The sequence below is a fragment of the Lycorma delicatula genome, chromosome 5 (genome assembly GCF_047948215.1).
Source record: "Lycorma delicatula isolate Av1 chromosome 5, ASM4794821v1, whole genome shotgun sequence".
Taxonomy (NCBI): Eukaryota; Metazoa; Arthropoda; class Insecta; order Hemiptera; family Fulgoridae; genus Lycorma; species Lycorma delicatula.
The window spans coordinates 139096402-139113003 of NC_134459.1; the positions used below are offsets into that span (position 1 = coordinate 139096402).

A 16602-nucleotide genomic window follows, 5' to 3' on the forward strand; every position below is an offset into this window, starting at 1 on the left:
GTGAGCTTCTGCTGGATCCCGAGCCATATTAAAATTTCCGGCAATGAGCGCGTTAATAGTGCTGCAAACGAGCCCTGTTTCCAGCCTTCTTTGACCAATCACTTTGTTTCGAACGATCTTGTCTTTTCTGTGGAGAGGGTGGTTCATCATGAGTAGTAAAGTGAGTGGGATGCTACTATTAACAACAGACCTCATCGAATTAAGAACACTAGATCACCGTGGAGCTTCTCTTGCAGAAATAACTGTCGAGTGCAAGTTAGTATTTGTCGTTTGCCAATAGGGCACACGAGCATCACTTATGGATATCTGATGACACAAACAGATGTATCTCTTTTGTGTTCGCTGCGACTGCCAACTAATAGTGCATCACACATTCTTGTGGATTGTATCTGTTATGCGGCATTTTGTCGCAAATTTAAACTAGGGGTTGCCATTCGAAATATGTTGGGGAACAATGCAATGATGTTATCGAATGTCTTACGATTTATAAAGGCCGTACATCTTGATTCAAGAATTGAATTATTTATACGGTTTTTGTCCACTGTGTTGGCGTATGTCAGATGGTTTTTTTTTTATTATTCTTTTACGTTACTTTTTTAATGTTTTTTAATAAAAACTACAATGGATAGTTTTTATTTCACTTTTAGCATACACTAAAGGCTTTTACATTCACAAGCTTTTTCGTTAGAGGTTTTCGTTATAAGATGTATTTCTACGTTGTTAGGTTTTAGTTTTAAATTAATTTTTAAGTGTCAATTTTAAACATCTATTTATCTACAAGAAATACATCGAGTCCTGGCGATGATAACATGAAAACAGTTTTCGCCCAGAAAAACAAAAAAAAATAATAATAAGTAAATAAAATACGACGGCTCTTGTAGACTGTTGTTTAAAGTGAACTATTCCTCTTGCTTTCCGGCCGCACGATAAACGGTGATTTGAAGAGTAGTTCATTGGGAAATTCTTATCAAATTGTGTGTCATTCGTCTAAATTGTATGAAGATAGAGTAGTACTGTTTTATTTTTTCTGAAGTATAATAAACGGGAATTTTTAATAGTGTGTTTCCATTTAATAGATTATATTGAACGTATTATTTTCAAAATATTGTATAGTTTTAAATAAAATTTTACAGTGCTAGCTTTTATTGTTATCAAATGTTCAGAACTGTGGGTACTTATGAAATTTGTTCCACCCCAAACAAAACTTGGACTGTTATGATAGTGTAAAAAATGTGCAACCAATTAAAAATGCTTAATTCCCATTAAATTGAAATAGAAAGACCTGATTAACCAAATGTTATTTGAAAAATATAAACATCAAACAACACTTTTAATTGCAAGGATATTCCTCAGAAATGTGTTTCCAAAAATAAATAAAAACATTGTCGGGATACTTTTTACGCCACATATATTCCTCAAATATGACCGCAAAAGTTCTTTATCGGTACTAAAACGTTGCCTGTGCTTTTCTTTTGCCATATTCATTCGATGTGATTGGTACATGCACCATTTTGGGCACTGTGCACTTTAGATAGTGCTACCACAGTTTGAAAAATTTTTTTATCTAACAATGATCGATTGTGGACCGATTTTACATGCTGATTACGTATACGTTATTCTTTTGATATTGGGTGATGTTATTTAATAATAACCCAAAAGTTTGCTGCTCATAATTACAAATATAAATTAACCAAACTTAGCCCACGCTCGCTAACCTCAACCAATTAACAGTAATGTTTTGATTATTTAAATTAATAAATTGTAATAATTATTGAATTATTTTTTAAATACTCAAAACATTACAAAAACTTTTTCACAAATCAATAGAATCCGATCATTTTTAGAGAAAAATAATTTTTTTTCAAACTGCAGTACCGCCTAAAATGTAGAAGTAAAAGTTTGATGGTCAACAAAATTTTTAGAATGATTGACTGTAAAATGGATGTATCCAAGATCCTTAAGATTACTGTAACCTAACCTAAACAAATGTAGGGCTGGAACAAAGTGCAAAGTGCCAAATTGTGTAACATTGGTTAACAAAGATAATTTTCTATGTTTATTGATTTATGTTAGGTTAATTTAATGTTTTATTAATGAGACTCAGCTATGCTAATAACCTAGTCCAAATTAGTGAGAGAATATTTTGATTCAATAAGTGTTAGGAAATTAGAGGACAGAATATTGAGCAGTTGCCTGTTTAAAAAATGTAAATATGTACATTTATTCATTTTGTTGTTATTTATGTCAACACAGCCAAATTAGGATGATTACTTGTACTCCATATAAACAGTCTTTTGGCCTGCTGGGACGTAAGTTAAAATTTCAGCCCATTTGTGGGATCTGTTGACACATTATTGTCCCCAGGGTTATAATGGTTTGCTGTTCTAGGCTTCTGGAATATTGATATTCTTTAAAGATGCTTATTTTGGTACTGTACTGGTACCTTCTAGATCATTCCACTTTGTGTTTTTACTCTGTAGTAAATGCATAGGCCAATCCTTAAAAAACCTACCGATTCTGCTTGAATACTTTGCTCATCTTCATTGTCAAAGTCTTTATTATCTTTTTCTAAACTAGCTTATTTTTTGTCTGTGACAGTTTGTGATAAATGATGAATATATTTTAAAAGTGTATACTTTGAAAATATTTGAAAGATGCAAATGAAAAGTTGTTTTTTTTTGTAGTTGTGCATCTGATGTTTTCTCAACTTCTTTCACAACATAAAAACTGAAAAATCCTTATAGTTACTAAAAACATTATTATGTGAGTTCCAAAACTGTTATATTTATTAAATTTGGTCTATTAGATCATTTTTTAAAAATGGATAGTTATAAATAACATGCTTCCTAACAATATAGTTATACTTTTATTTAAATTGGAAGTATTGAACACATCTTATCCCTAGATAACTGACACCATACCCTAATATTGGAAGTGTGTCATCAATTTCTAAAATTTCATTTTTCTGCACAATTTATGAGCACATTGGATATTTCTACAAATAAGTTAATTTTAACTGTGGTGTTTTTAGACTTTGCGTTCCTTGTTAAGTTTTAAGATCAAGTCTTCTTCCAAATGAAATATTAATCTAACTAATTAGCAAATTGAGTAGTATTAATGTATTGTTCATGTTTTAAAAATATCTTAGAATATATGTACAGTGTTTCGATTCATGAAGGAAGTTGTTAATGTTTATATTAAAAAGTATTGTAGAAAGAAGATATGTTTGTATTTTTTCATTTATAACTGATCATCTAAGGAGGAGATTATGTATTATTAATGTGATGTTAATGGACAATATATCATTTATTGGCAAGAATTTTAACATAACTGTTAGATTGATTAAGTTAAAAATAAATTATTCTATAATGTTTAACCGAAGATTTTTTTCAGGGTGCTTGCAATATTGCAGAAAAGTAAATGTTTGATTTCTTCCTTTCGAACAAAGAATTAAGATAATTATAATTACAAATAAATAAAAATATTTAATGGATATGACTATAGCATCTGCTAATTAAGATGTCTATCAATTATGATTTGATTTAGATGGTTTTAATTGTAACTTAATAAAAATGCTTGATGCATATGAATATCAGTGCCTGCGAAAAGTGGCTGTACAAGTCCAGTCTATAGCTGCATATGGTATGTAATATTATGAACGTAATATACTCATTTTTCATTGATGTATGCATATTATGAATTTCTTAATGAATTATTACTGAATCATGTTGTTAACTGTTATTTTATTTATTAAATATTACCATATCTTATCTAACTTTTAGTTTCAGGTAAATAATTTATGGTAATCTATTATATAAAATAATTAAAAAAACTTTTGATGATCATCTCTTATAAACTAGTGCCATTTCAGATATTAGAATGTACAGATGTTATATTAGCATTACATTTAAAAGTAATGAATTTGTTAGTAAGCAAAATTTTCATGTTTGAAAATTTTGTGTTTGTGGGACTATTGTGTTACACCAGTAGTAAAGTTCTTACAGTAAAAAGTTACAACATTTGAACATTTGAAAAGCACTGTAGCTCTTTATTTTTTTTTAAATTATGATTGTTCTGTGTCATCTGTAATGTTTATTTGATGTATTGTCATTCTGGAATCTTTGTGGCATACAGACTGCAACATTTTCTTTAAGTAATGGGAAGCTATCTGATTTGTACAACACTGATGGAAGATGTTACTTTTTTTTTTTCAAGAAATGGTAACATTTCATTTTTTGTGGCCCCCCAAGAACCTAGAGAGATGTGCACACCTGCCAGTCTGCTATATGTTTTTGTGGACCATCTTAAGAGTAGAGTTTACAGTAGATCTGCTGTGAAGAATTGAAACTAAAATCTTAGAGGAAATTCACAAGATTTTTTATGAAATTGTTGCATCCAGTGATGTAGAAAGTTTCTGAAAGACTGCAAGACTGCAGAGATAGGATTTGCCAACATGTATTCACTCTTAAAAAATAATTATTAATTATGGATATATGAATTTTTTAGGTAAATAATTTAAAATATTTCTTCTCATAAATTCCATTCCAGAATTTCACTTTAGTCCGAGTCGGTGATTTTAAAATTAATTTATTTTAAAACTTAGGTTAAAGGTTTCAGGTGCCAAGAACAAATCTAACTGAATTATAAACTGTTCACCAACACTCAGGTGCCTATTGAGTATTTCATGGTTACCTCTTTTATTTACTTTAACTTTTTTTGTGACAAACCTGACTTGTGCATGAGTAGATGTTGTATTAATTTTTGTTTTGTTTTTTTTTTATTACAGATGATAATCTGTTAGTTGGTACAAAAGCAGGACATTTGTTGATGTTTAATTTGTCATCACGTGTAGGTGAAAGTAAGAGAGAAGTTCAGTTATTACGGTATAATAAAGCATTCAGCAAAAAACCAATATTGCAGTTATCTGTTGTTCCTGAACATGACATTTTAATCAGTCTTTCTGGTATTTATCAACAAAGTATTATGTTATAATATATATATATATATATATATAAAAATAATTTTAAAAATATTTTTGATGTAGAGATAAATTTTGGACAGAGTTTTAGGCAATGTAGTGGTAACTTTTAAATCTCTTTGGTACTCGATCACAAAATTTTTAAAATGAGTTTATTATTTTCCCACATTTTGTTTTTTTCACTCTGTTTCCCTCCATCAAGTACTCGCTGATAAACATTTTTTTGGTCATGTCACTTTTATTATCAAGATTTTTAGAACATTGTTTTCCTACTTTTGAATAATAGAATTAAAGATAATACTAGAGTGACTAGTAAAGAAGATATCAGAACCATTTACCATTCTTTTGAATATTCTTTTCTTTAACTTAAAAAAAAAGTATTTTTTTATTAAATCAAAATAAAAGTTTTCCCATAATAAAATTTAGAAAGGTTCTTATTTCATTTGTAAGCATTATTTTTAGTAGTCACATTATATATTTGCCAGTAATTAATAATAGTGTTTAAAAAAAATCAGAGATGGTTGTTTACGCCAATGCGTAAAGCAGTTTTAATTCAGCTTGGTATTTAACTTATTTTCATCTAAAATTTATGCATTCCATTCAACATACATATAAAAATATGCTCAGGTGATTTTTATTTATGCTTTTTGTATTGATTATTTATTAAGATTTAACTCTGTATTATTTCATGTTTATAATGTTTAAAAATAAATAAAAATACGTAAACATGTTGCATGAACTCGGCTCCTGGTGGTTCACTCGGCTCCATCTACACTATATAAGCCGGCTCCCCACTAGATTCTGTCAGTCTGTCCCTGACCAGTCCAGACCATATTTCCACGATGTGTGGATGCTTGCGACTCGCTCTCGCCCCTCTCTCTCTCTCTCTCTCTCTCTCTCTCTCTCTCTCTCGCTCGTATAGTGTGGTTATATTCATCGCCTTTGTACACTCATAAATGTGTTCGTACTAGAAACGTTGTTTTTATGTGTTACACAATCAATATTGGACTTATACTTTTTTCAATCTTACAGAAGTCAGTTACTGAAAATAACTCACGTTTTCTCTCTCGTTTTGTGTGATAATACTCGGTCGCCATATCATCTTCTTGTACTCATCAGTGTTTCGTGATTTCTCAGATTTCTATGATTCTTTTCGCCTCGTTTCTTTGACAATTTAATTTTTTAATTCAGTAGATAATGTCCAGTGTTGAAAGTGGTTCAGTTACTACAAACCAGCCAAATTTATCGAAGCAGAATCTTTCCAAACTGGTTATTACAAATTTGTGATGCTCCGTATTATTCAATTTCTAGTAACAAAGTGTTACCTCTGTATTTTCTGATACACCACTGTAGATTACGCCAAGGATAAACTGTATGTATGTATGTGTACTTATTTGTACCAATTCACGAGTTAATTTTTTACAAAATAATTTGTGATTAAGGCAAATTAAAATAATCATTATTTATTATATTAAACAGTTATGTTATTAGTAAAATTAGTGAAATACTCAATTAATTGTACATTATGAATTTGAAATTCAAGATTGGCTTAAAAAACCATTTCTTCATTCAAGTATAGTCATGGAAGGTGGCTTAAATAAAGGTTTTATTATTTTTCATGTGTAACAACATATTTTATATGTTATTAATGCTAACTGTTATTAATAATATTCTGGTTGTTCATTAAAAGTCTTTGTTTAAAAGTCAGTTGCTTAGGGTAAATTACGTTTTTAATTGAAATGTTTTTAAATAGTGACTCTATCATTTAATTTAATTTAATTTGTTAAGTGCAGAGATTAATTCTTATTTATTCATGAACTGAATTCATGTTAGTTTTCTTAAATTAATCTAAAGAAAATAATCCCTGAAGTTAAATTATGATTTTGGACTTGTTTGTAATTAATATTGTGATTTGTTCTAGTAATATTTATTGCTTTTGTATTCCATCTTGTAGTGTGAATAATAATGTATTTAGTTACTTAAACTATTTTTATACTCGTATTTAATACAAAAGATTTTCAAAATAATTAATTGAAAAATGTATATTGATGTATTTGTCATTTAATATTATAATAGATATGTTGATTCAGCTGATATCCTTGTATAAATACTGTACAGTATTAAGTTAAGTTTATTTCGTAATTTCATTTATTTTTTAAGGTTATGATTTAAAGAAAATGTTCAAAAGTTGTTTTTCATTCTGTTAAAAATAAAGTCCAATTTTCTTTTGGCAAAAACGAGCTATGTGTAACTTTATTTTTGTAACTTTCCCCAACAATGGCCGTGTTTTATTTCCCAATCACTTTTGTATTAGTTTAGGCATTTCATTTCATTGCTGTAATTGAAAAAAACTGTAATTCAGTAAGTAGCTGAATAAAAACACATTTTTTTCTGTTTTAATTGAATTGAAAGCAGAAAAGTATGTAAAAATTCTAAAAATGAATTGTAATAAGTAATATTTTTCATTGCTTTCTTCCAAGAAGGGCATTTTTAAACCAATTTTGTTTTCACCATCCATTTTTCAAAAATAATTGCTATTTTATCGTTTTAAAAATAAATACATACTTTTGCAAACTTATGTATATGTTGATAGGCTGAATTAGAAGTAGCTGTAATTATGATAAGGATGAAGTGGTAGTTGAAAAAATGTTTTTGAAAATAAATGTTATGGGAGAAAAAGCACTGTAATGATTGTTTTTAACATTGTCGATAATGCTGCTATTATGAATTTCTATTCTTTCATAAGGCAAAGAACTGGTTAATCGTGTTTCTAGTTTCCAAACATCAATTTGTCCATGATAGATTAATTCTTTTCAGCTGATTGCAATGGAGGGGAAGGTTTTCTGTTTGATATGTTTGCTTCACTCTTTATCAGATGAATCTATTTTGATGATTCTTTTTTTTGTGGGAGAATCTTTTAATATTGCCATTGTAAGTTTGTCCATATAACTTAGGGAAGAATTTTTATTTTAAATGAAAATTTTCACATTTACACAAATTATTTAAAAATAGTTTTCTATTTTTTGTTATCATTATTAGTATTGAGGTTTAAAAGTGAAAGGCATGTAGCCTAATGTCATTCTAGTATTGAACTGTTTCCATGTAAAAACACAAGAAAATTACTTGCTTAGGTTAAAAACATTACACATTTTGTTATAACCAGAGTACCAACATATGCTCTACAGCAGCTTTTTTATAATTTTTTTGCAATCCTTTTATCCAAAGTAAAAATTTATTCATGACTGGTATGTTTGATAAATTGTGCAGAAATAAAAACTCAGTTTTTCAAGAAATGTTTTTTTTATTTCTGAAAATAATCTTTTAAGTCTATCCACCTAAGATTAACGATGCTCAGGTTATTTGATCCATCCTTACAGTATGATTTATCCTAGTCTTAAAATTGGTTTGAAGACTAGAATGATGTTTTAGAAGTTGGCGATAGTCCTAAGGCACTAAATTTGTCAAGTAGGAGAGATGCAGCAGAATTTCACAGTGTAATTCGAATAATTTTGCTGTTACAATTGCTGAAGAATGGGCAGGTGTATTGTTTTTGTGAAAAAAACCTTCTTCATCAAATGTGGTAGTTTTTTTTGTTTCCTCATTTAGTTGTCCAGCAATGATCCATAACATTGCTGAGATATTATTTTACCCTTTTCCAGGAAGTCAATGAAAACGATTCCATTATCATCCCAAAGGATAATCGCCATTACCTTTCTTGTTGATGAAATAATTTTCACCTTAGAGCAAGTTCCTTAGTTGATAACCCACTGTTTTTACTGTTCCTTGGTTTCAGGTCTATAGAGATTTATCCAAGCTTCATCAACTCTAATGAAACAGTGCAAAAATTCCTCTTGATTCACTGAAATATCCCCAAATCATGCTAAAAAATGTTTACTCATTCACACTTTTGATCTATTGTTAGCAAACATGATATGCATCTTGTAGGCAGTTTTCAGGTATGTAAATATTTATGTAAAAAAATGTACATTTGTCTTAAATCTTCTATCGTACATCACTATATCATGGATTTATTCAGTTGTAACCTTAACAGATTGTCCGAAACATTCAGTGTCATTTGTTCACATTTGTCAACACCAAAATTAACGAAAATACTTGTAAACTGCTGTTCTAATTACTTAACATTTATAAAGTACAGAGTGCTGTTATAATTGATGGATATTTAACTAGCTTGACTTTAATATCCTTGGAGTTTTGACTTTCAAAAAGGAATGTTTGAACACTATAAAATTTTCTTTTGTCTAACTTTCACAAATCAAGTGAGATAAAATTTCTCCCTGCCACTGTACTGACCGTATTACTGAAAAAATGCAATTGTGGTAAAATTTATTTGCCCTACAGATTAAATAGATTTTTTGTCACTATTTAAAAACATTCCTAAGAAGTTAACTGTCAGAATTGCTTTTTTTAATCTCCTCCTCTATACCAGTTTATGTTAATTAACTTGTCACCATTTTGTATAAAGATAAGCATTAAATAACTTAGAAGAAGAGAAAACCCTTTTATTGAAATGCTTCTCAGTGTTGAAGACATTTTTAGTGACAGCATCTCAGCCTATACAGAAGAGGGGAAATCAGCTTAGTAGGGAAAGTTGTAGTCCAGATGGACTACATCCATCTGGGTTTCAGCAGATGGGCAATAATATTATTGGAATATTGATGGTTTTAGTAATTTGTTTCGCCTGTCATCCATTGAGATATTTCATTTTTGTAAATCTGATATTTTATGTTTGTCTGAAGCATGTGTTAGTTTTAAGGTTTTTATATTACCTGAATGTTTCCATAATCTTTCTTGTTATATTATTCCTGCTGTAAAACAAAAACATTTGGAAAGAGCTAATGATGGATTAATTATGATTCTTGTTAAGAAACGGTATGTTTCAAAGCATTATCTGGTTTACAGCTCTAATCTATGTCTAATTATTGAAGTTATTTTGTATAATTATTTTATTTTTGTTGTAAATATTTATTTGAGACCCAGCACTGTATGAGGAGTATATAAATGCAATAAGTGATTTATTTCTGGATCTTTCCCACCGAAGCCCCGGCAGTTGCTGGATTGTTGGGGATGACTTTTAACCATTGAGTAGGACATTTAAATGTGAGGAAGTTTGTTTAAAAATAATAAGTTAATATAAGAAATACAAAAGACCAGTTGATAAATAGGTGCCAAATGCTGATGGAGTCCAGATGGCTAGTCTAGCTGATGGAGCAATGGGGAGGGCTAGATGTTTGTAATGGTAGATCGCCAAACAACGTTTAACATTTCAGTAGCTTGTTTAATAATGTATAGGTTTTAAAATAGAAAAATAATTGCATTCTACAAAAGTTTGTATAAATTATATATGTTAACACATGTATTCATCAAATTTAGCAGCAATTCTGATCGGTGATAATAGGAGTGGGTGATTGAAGGGTGTAACAAGGAACTGCCATATATCAAAACTATTCTAAACAAATTTCTTATAACTCCCTATCTCTGTGAAGCTACATCATATTCCTATTTTTCTTTTTAAGAAAAGTTTTTCTTATAATCTCTGCTGACTAACAATATTAAAAATATAAAAAAATATGCGTATGTCAGAACACAATCTTATAACTTTCATTTTATTATTTAAAGCATTACTTTCTAATTGAGTATCTTAAGGTAATTGTTAACTACCCTTTTAATAGTCATATCTCCACTTTATGAATTTAGTCATTTTTTTTAAAAATATTACGTGTGGGCCTTTCTTAAAAGTTTTTATTTTTTTATTTTAAATATTACTATTGCATCGCCTATTTATAAATAGTGACTGCTACCTGAGTCGTGATTTTTTTTATGTAGAAAAACAAGAAATTTATGTAAACACTTCAGTAACTATAAGAATAGATTTCAGCCATAGAACCTTCTTGATGAGAGACAGATATAGCTAGAATTTATGTTTTAATATGTCGAGTCAATTAAATTCATTTTGTGAAAATGTACATATCCTTTTTTATGTCAGCTTCATTATTAGCTATTTTTTAGTAATGGATTAATTTTAGTAATTTATTTTATAATACCTTTATCTCTTTTTCTCTGTTTTTAGATAGTGTAATATCAGTTCATAACCTTTCAAATAACTTTGATTTAATAAAGACATTTCAACAGACAAAAGGTGCATCTGTGTTCACTCTTGATATACAGGTCTGTATCCTGCATAAGTTCATTATTTATTGGTTATTTTTTTTACTATATTTGTTTATTGGTTAATGGGTGATATGTGTATAACATTTTCAAATGTTTATTTTTGTATTTCGTACTTATAAATTTTCTATTTTCTTTTCTTTAAGAAAATATATAATAGTAATATTTATTTATTTAGACCAACCTGCCAGATCGATCTGGTGGTTACACTCATCATCGCAAAATCAGCTGATTTTCAAAGTCGAGAGTTTGAAGGTTTGAGTTCTTGTAAAAGCAGTTGCTTTTATGTGGATTTGATTACTAGACTGTGGATACTGGTGTTCTTTGGGGTTGGGTTTCAATTAACCACACTTCTCAGGAGTGGTCAACCTAAGTTTGTTTCAGAACTACATGCTTACCAGTACATTTACACTTACATTTGCAGCTGCAGTCCTGGCAAGCTGGTAGTAGTAATTACATTTGCCTATACACACATACCCAGATGTGGCAGCAAGCTGGAAAAATTGGTTGAAATATATATATTTATTTAAAACATTTTAAAATAGCTGCTTACCTCTGTTTTGATGGAATAAATAAATTGCTTCAACTTAATTTTTATTGATAATAAAATATGTGGGATCCTGCATCATCAGATTGTAAAAAATTCCAAAATTACATCAGACAAGAACAAAAAAATAGAAAAAATAATAAAAATTTAGAAAACATAAACCCCAATAACCACAATCAACTTAATGCTCAAATGCATTGAGTTATATTGTTAAAGTATTGTGGTTATTGGAATGTATGTTTTTAAAATTTTTAGTTTTTATTTATTTCATATTTGTGAAATAAATAAAAATATGTGTATTTCACTTTTTCACATTTGTATACTAAATGACTAAATGTGGGACTGTTATTTAAATGGAGATAACCTGAAATATTATTCTTTAAATTACAATTCACATTTCATATTAGAAATTAATATGATAACTTTAAATTATCAAATTACTATGTTTTGCTGGTATATACACCACCAAAACAACTTTAATATATATTAAAAATATATATTTATATGTATATATAAATGAGTTTGAATATTGTATCTCTACTCAGTAAACAAGTTAACTGCATCCACTTATCAGTTTGCTTCTTTATATTAATTTATTTTTATTTATTGTAGTCAGTATCCTCACTATGTAATTGTACAGCTACTGTATTACAGGTTCTGATATAATTGTTTTGTTTTGAAACATTTAGTATCATACTTTCCCAGCCGTGTAGTTATACTGTATGATTGATTATATACTTATATAAGGGAAAGTTTGCTAATTGGATCAAATTTTGGATGTTAAGTTTTTTTTAGAGCTTTATGTTTCATAACCTCTTCTAACCAAAAAACACAATTTTAGCAGTGAAAGATTCCAAAAGGATCTATATTCATCTGCATCTGATTTTTATTTGATATCTATGGACTAGATGGACTGATATAGATAAAATTTGGCACAATGATTTCTGTGTGTAGACATTAATGCCTTTATTTAATTTTGGTCACAACTGGTCAAGGTAGTTGCAGGTACATGTAGACCTCATGAGTCCCAAATTTAAAAATTTTATTTGAAGGTTTGGTAAATATTTTCACATAATTTAATGCCCTTTATGTAGCTTAAGATACTTTCTGATAGTGTTTGGTCTTATTCAAATCTCCATAAAGGGGAACAGAAATACTTTTCTTTTATGTTATTTCATAAAAAATTATAAAACTGGTTAAAAAACACCATGATTTTATGATAATACAACTACTCATACATGATTAAAAGAATTTTATTTAGTATAAAATTCTAAACCACTCACTGTACAAATGCAACAGATACCTCTTTCCAAACTCATGTTCCAGCATATGCTTTGTAACTATTTTTAAATCCACCTTTTTTTCACATTTGTATGCTAAATGACACGTGAGGTTGTTGTTTAAACAAAGATGACTTGAAATATTATTCTTTTTAAAAAAATTGCAATTCACATTCGGCCATGGGAAAAGGAAATGAAATGTTTAGATTTGGTATCACATATTGTTTAACATTTCCGTGTGTATTTATTTTTATCATTAACATGTATTGTATATGCCATTTTTTTTAATACATATATACTTAGAAGTCAGTTAATAGATTTTGATAATTAATAGTACGATTGATTATAATGTTCTGATTCATAGACAAATCTTTTCCTTTGCATTTAAACCTCTTTATCCAGATCCTCAGACCTCAGATCCAGATTCTTTGAATGTTGTCAGAATTCTTGATGCACTTGATTTGCTTACACCAACTGCAGAAGCGATATCTCTCACTGTCATAAAAGTGTGATAATTTTTGCACGGTTCCTCTGAGTAATATATAATTTAAACACACGAAAGCAACACATGTTACACAGACATCCAACTGCCACACTCAAAGACTCATAACTGAAGCTAAGATGACTACTTCCACTTTAAAACCAGTCAGACTGCTTTCTTATTGTCAAGGTCAAACAGTCACACTACCTCAGGAGGGCAGATAAAACCAGTTTAAGGCGATTTCAGAAATAACTGGCAATCACATAACAATTTAGAGAAAAAAATAGCTTTTCTCAGTTAATTTGCACAATATAGTAGCAGTAGTAAATAATAACAGTTATCTTTCTAACTTCAGTTTAAGGACTTTCTGTCAATTAGTGAAAGATACTGGATTTGTTTTTGGAAAAAAGTCGAACATCAGTAATAACTGAACACAATGACATAATTTGCTGGCGGCATTTATATTTAAGGGACAATTAAAAGTATAGGGAAGAAAAATAGTATACTTGAGTGCATATAAATCATACTTGTAATAAGTATGGCAAAATGTCAAGAGTAAAACACTGAAAGATGCTTTTTTAGCAAGATTATTGACTGGACTGAAAACTTTTTCAAAGGACCTCAATTTGTTGTGTAGTCCATGCCGAAGTAGAGTTTTCTTGAAGGAAGTGATTTAGTTTTCCTGGCCAAAAAGTCAAGTATTGACTATCATGACAAAATGCAGAGCTCACGTTTTGAAAAATGGATGATAGATTACATTATGGCAATACTTCCTGAAGGAAGCATTATCATTATGATAATGCCCCATATTTCTCAAGGAAGAAAGAAAAGATTCCCATTATTCAAAGAAGTATTACATTAAGGAATGGCTTACATAAAAAAAAATCTGTGCCCAGAAGATGCTGTCAAAAAAGAACTTCTTATTGAAGTAAACAAAGTTAAACATTAATTTCAAACTCATATCACTGATGAAATGGGCAATGAAAAAATTATCATTCTTCATTTATTACCACCATGTCACTGCAAATGTAATCCTTTGAGCTCATATGGAGTCAGATAAAAAGGATTGTGGCTAAAAATAATAGCATATTTAAAATGGATGATGAATGACTACTAATAACCAGAGTATTTGTTACAGTAAGTTTTTCCCAATGGAAAAATTACTGCGATCACATGAAAAAAAGTAGAAAATGAAATGTGGCAAGCAGACAATCTGCAAGACAATATAGAATCTTTAATAATTTACCTGAACGATGAATTTTCTAAAAGTCATGAAGATGGTAATACATAGTGAGTACTCAGGCTTAATGCCATTGCAATAAAAATTTAGTGGACAGTGAATATAATTAGTGTAATATTTTTAGTGTAAGTTTATTATGCAAATGTATAAAAGTGCATATAATATTTATGTGCTAATATATTACAAATGTTCAAAAACTTAAAAAAATATTCAGTATCTTCTGTTAATACAGCAAAATTTTGTTGAAATTATATCAGTAACTTGGCAATGTTGTGATTAACTGCCAACAACTGAATAGAATGTTTTTATTGTAAATAGTAGTTATGAACTCCCGTATGAAAGTCACGGTGTATGCTACTCTATTGTCTCAACTAAATGTGTCATTGAGACACATTTAGTTGAGACAATAGAAATATTATTTTAATATTTTGTGGTATTTTTAATGTATTCATTTTTTTTTTTTTGAGGGGGCGTAAAACGCTTGCGCATTATCAGTGCCTGGAGTAAAATAAATAAAAGAGGGCAAAAACATTAACCGACAATAAAAACTACATGATAAAAAAAACTAAAAAAGTAAACAAACAGCTAAAATAACATTAAAACAAAAGAAAAAAGCATTAAAAAACTGCATTATTTAAAAAAAAAAAAACTTACAACTTATAACAAAAACAAAATATCACAAAAAACTTACAACTTTAATCACAGGCTGAATTATAACAAGAAAAATAAATTTAAAATGTAACAAAAAATAAAAATAAACAATAAAATGTAAAATTTAAATAAAACAAATAAAATTCAACAAAGATCAAGAGAAGTGTATGGGCTGCTTGTAAGATAACAGAACACTAAAGAAAACAAACTTAAAAAACTAATAAAAACAATATTAAATTCTATGCACTAAACTGATCCATTGCAGAAATAACAACACCCGGCTTAAAACCTCCTTGTCATTCCTCAGGATAAGACAAATGTTCTTGAACAACTTAAATTTACGACATAAAGCCACATAGCACATGCAGTCCACAAGGATGTGGTGCACAGTTAGGCAGCAGTCACATCTTATGCATAGTAGTGCATTTTCCGCTGACATCAAGTACCTGTGAGTGGCTCTCGTATGTCCTATTCGCAATCAGCAGATGACCACTTCCTCTCAGCGAATTTTCCTGTGGGAGGAATCCCATGGCAACACAGTATCTTTGGTATGATAAAGTTTGTTGTCTACTGTGGCCATCCAGTCATCTTGCCACTTTGCGCAAACTGTGAGTTCTAGACAGTTAATAAAGTTGCATGTAGTAACAAAGTTAGTAAAAGAGGGTTGACTACATGTGAACGTGCAGTGGAATCTGCACGTTCATTACTCAGAATCCCTACATGACTAGGGATTCAGCAGAAACTCACTTGTTTGTTGTGTTGGTTCAACTCAGCAGTTATGTTGTAGATTTTGATGACGATAGGATGTCTGGAATAAAAGTCTTCTAAGGCTTGGAGAGCACTACAGTAATCACTTCAAATTAGGATATTTTGGTACCTAGAGTTAATGATATTCAGAGTCTTATTTATAGTGTATAGTTCAGCAGTAAATACACTCGTAATACCAGCTAGACCAAACATATAAATTCTATCATAAATGCACAACCAACAGCATCATTCTCTTTCAATCCATCAGTGTATACTACTGCGGCTTGGTTTATCTTGGAGAAAATACAGTTAAACATTTGCCAGAAGACAGTAGCTGATGTTGATTCTTTATTGTATATCATAAGGTCAAACATAAAATTTATAAGGTTGATTCTCCACGGAGGATGTCAACATTTATAAGGTGCAGTAGGCGTCCTGTAGGTATGAATACCTACAGGTGCAGTGCAATGTGGATGGTCCTTATACCTTCTT

General features: G+C 29.5%; 1 protein-coding gene across 3 annotated transcripts in view; it reads left to right on the forward strand.

Annotated features, from left to right (window-relative positions):
* The first annotated feature begins 980 nt into the window (after window positions 1–980).
* Window positions 981–16602, forward strand: part of Vps39 (vacuolar protein sorting 39) — a 75965-nt gene continuing 60343 nt past the window's right edge. Inside the window, exons 1-4 of one of the 3 annotated variants that reach the window (XM_075367160.1) lie at window positions 981–1088; window positions 3394–3642; window positions 4787–4963; window positions 11067–11164. In XM_075367160.1, coding sequence (XP_075223275.1) covers window positions 3573–3642; window positions 4787–4963; window positions 11067–11164 — 345 coding nt within the window. In that variant the 5' untranslated portion in view covers window positions 981–1088; window positions 3394–3572. Of the gene's footprint in view, window positions 1089–1665; window positions 2207–3393; window positions 3643–4786; window positions 4964–11066; window positions 11165–16602 lie in introns of those variants that run through there. The other 2 variants (XM_075367159.1, XM_075367161.1) reach the window with 2 other exon arrangements.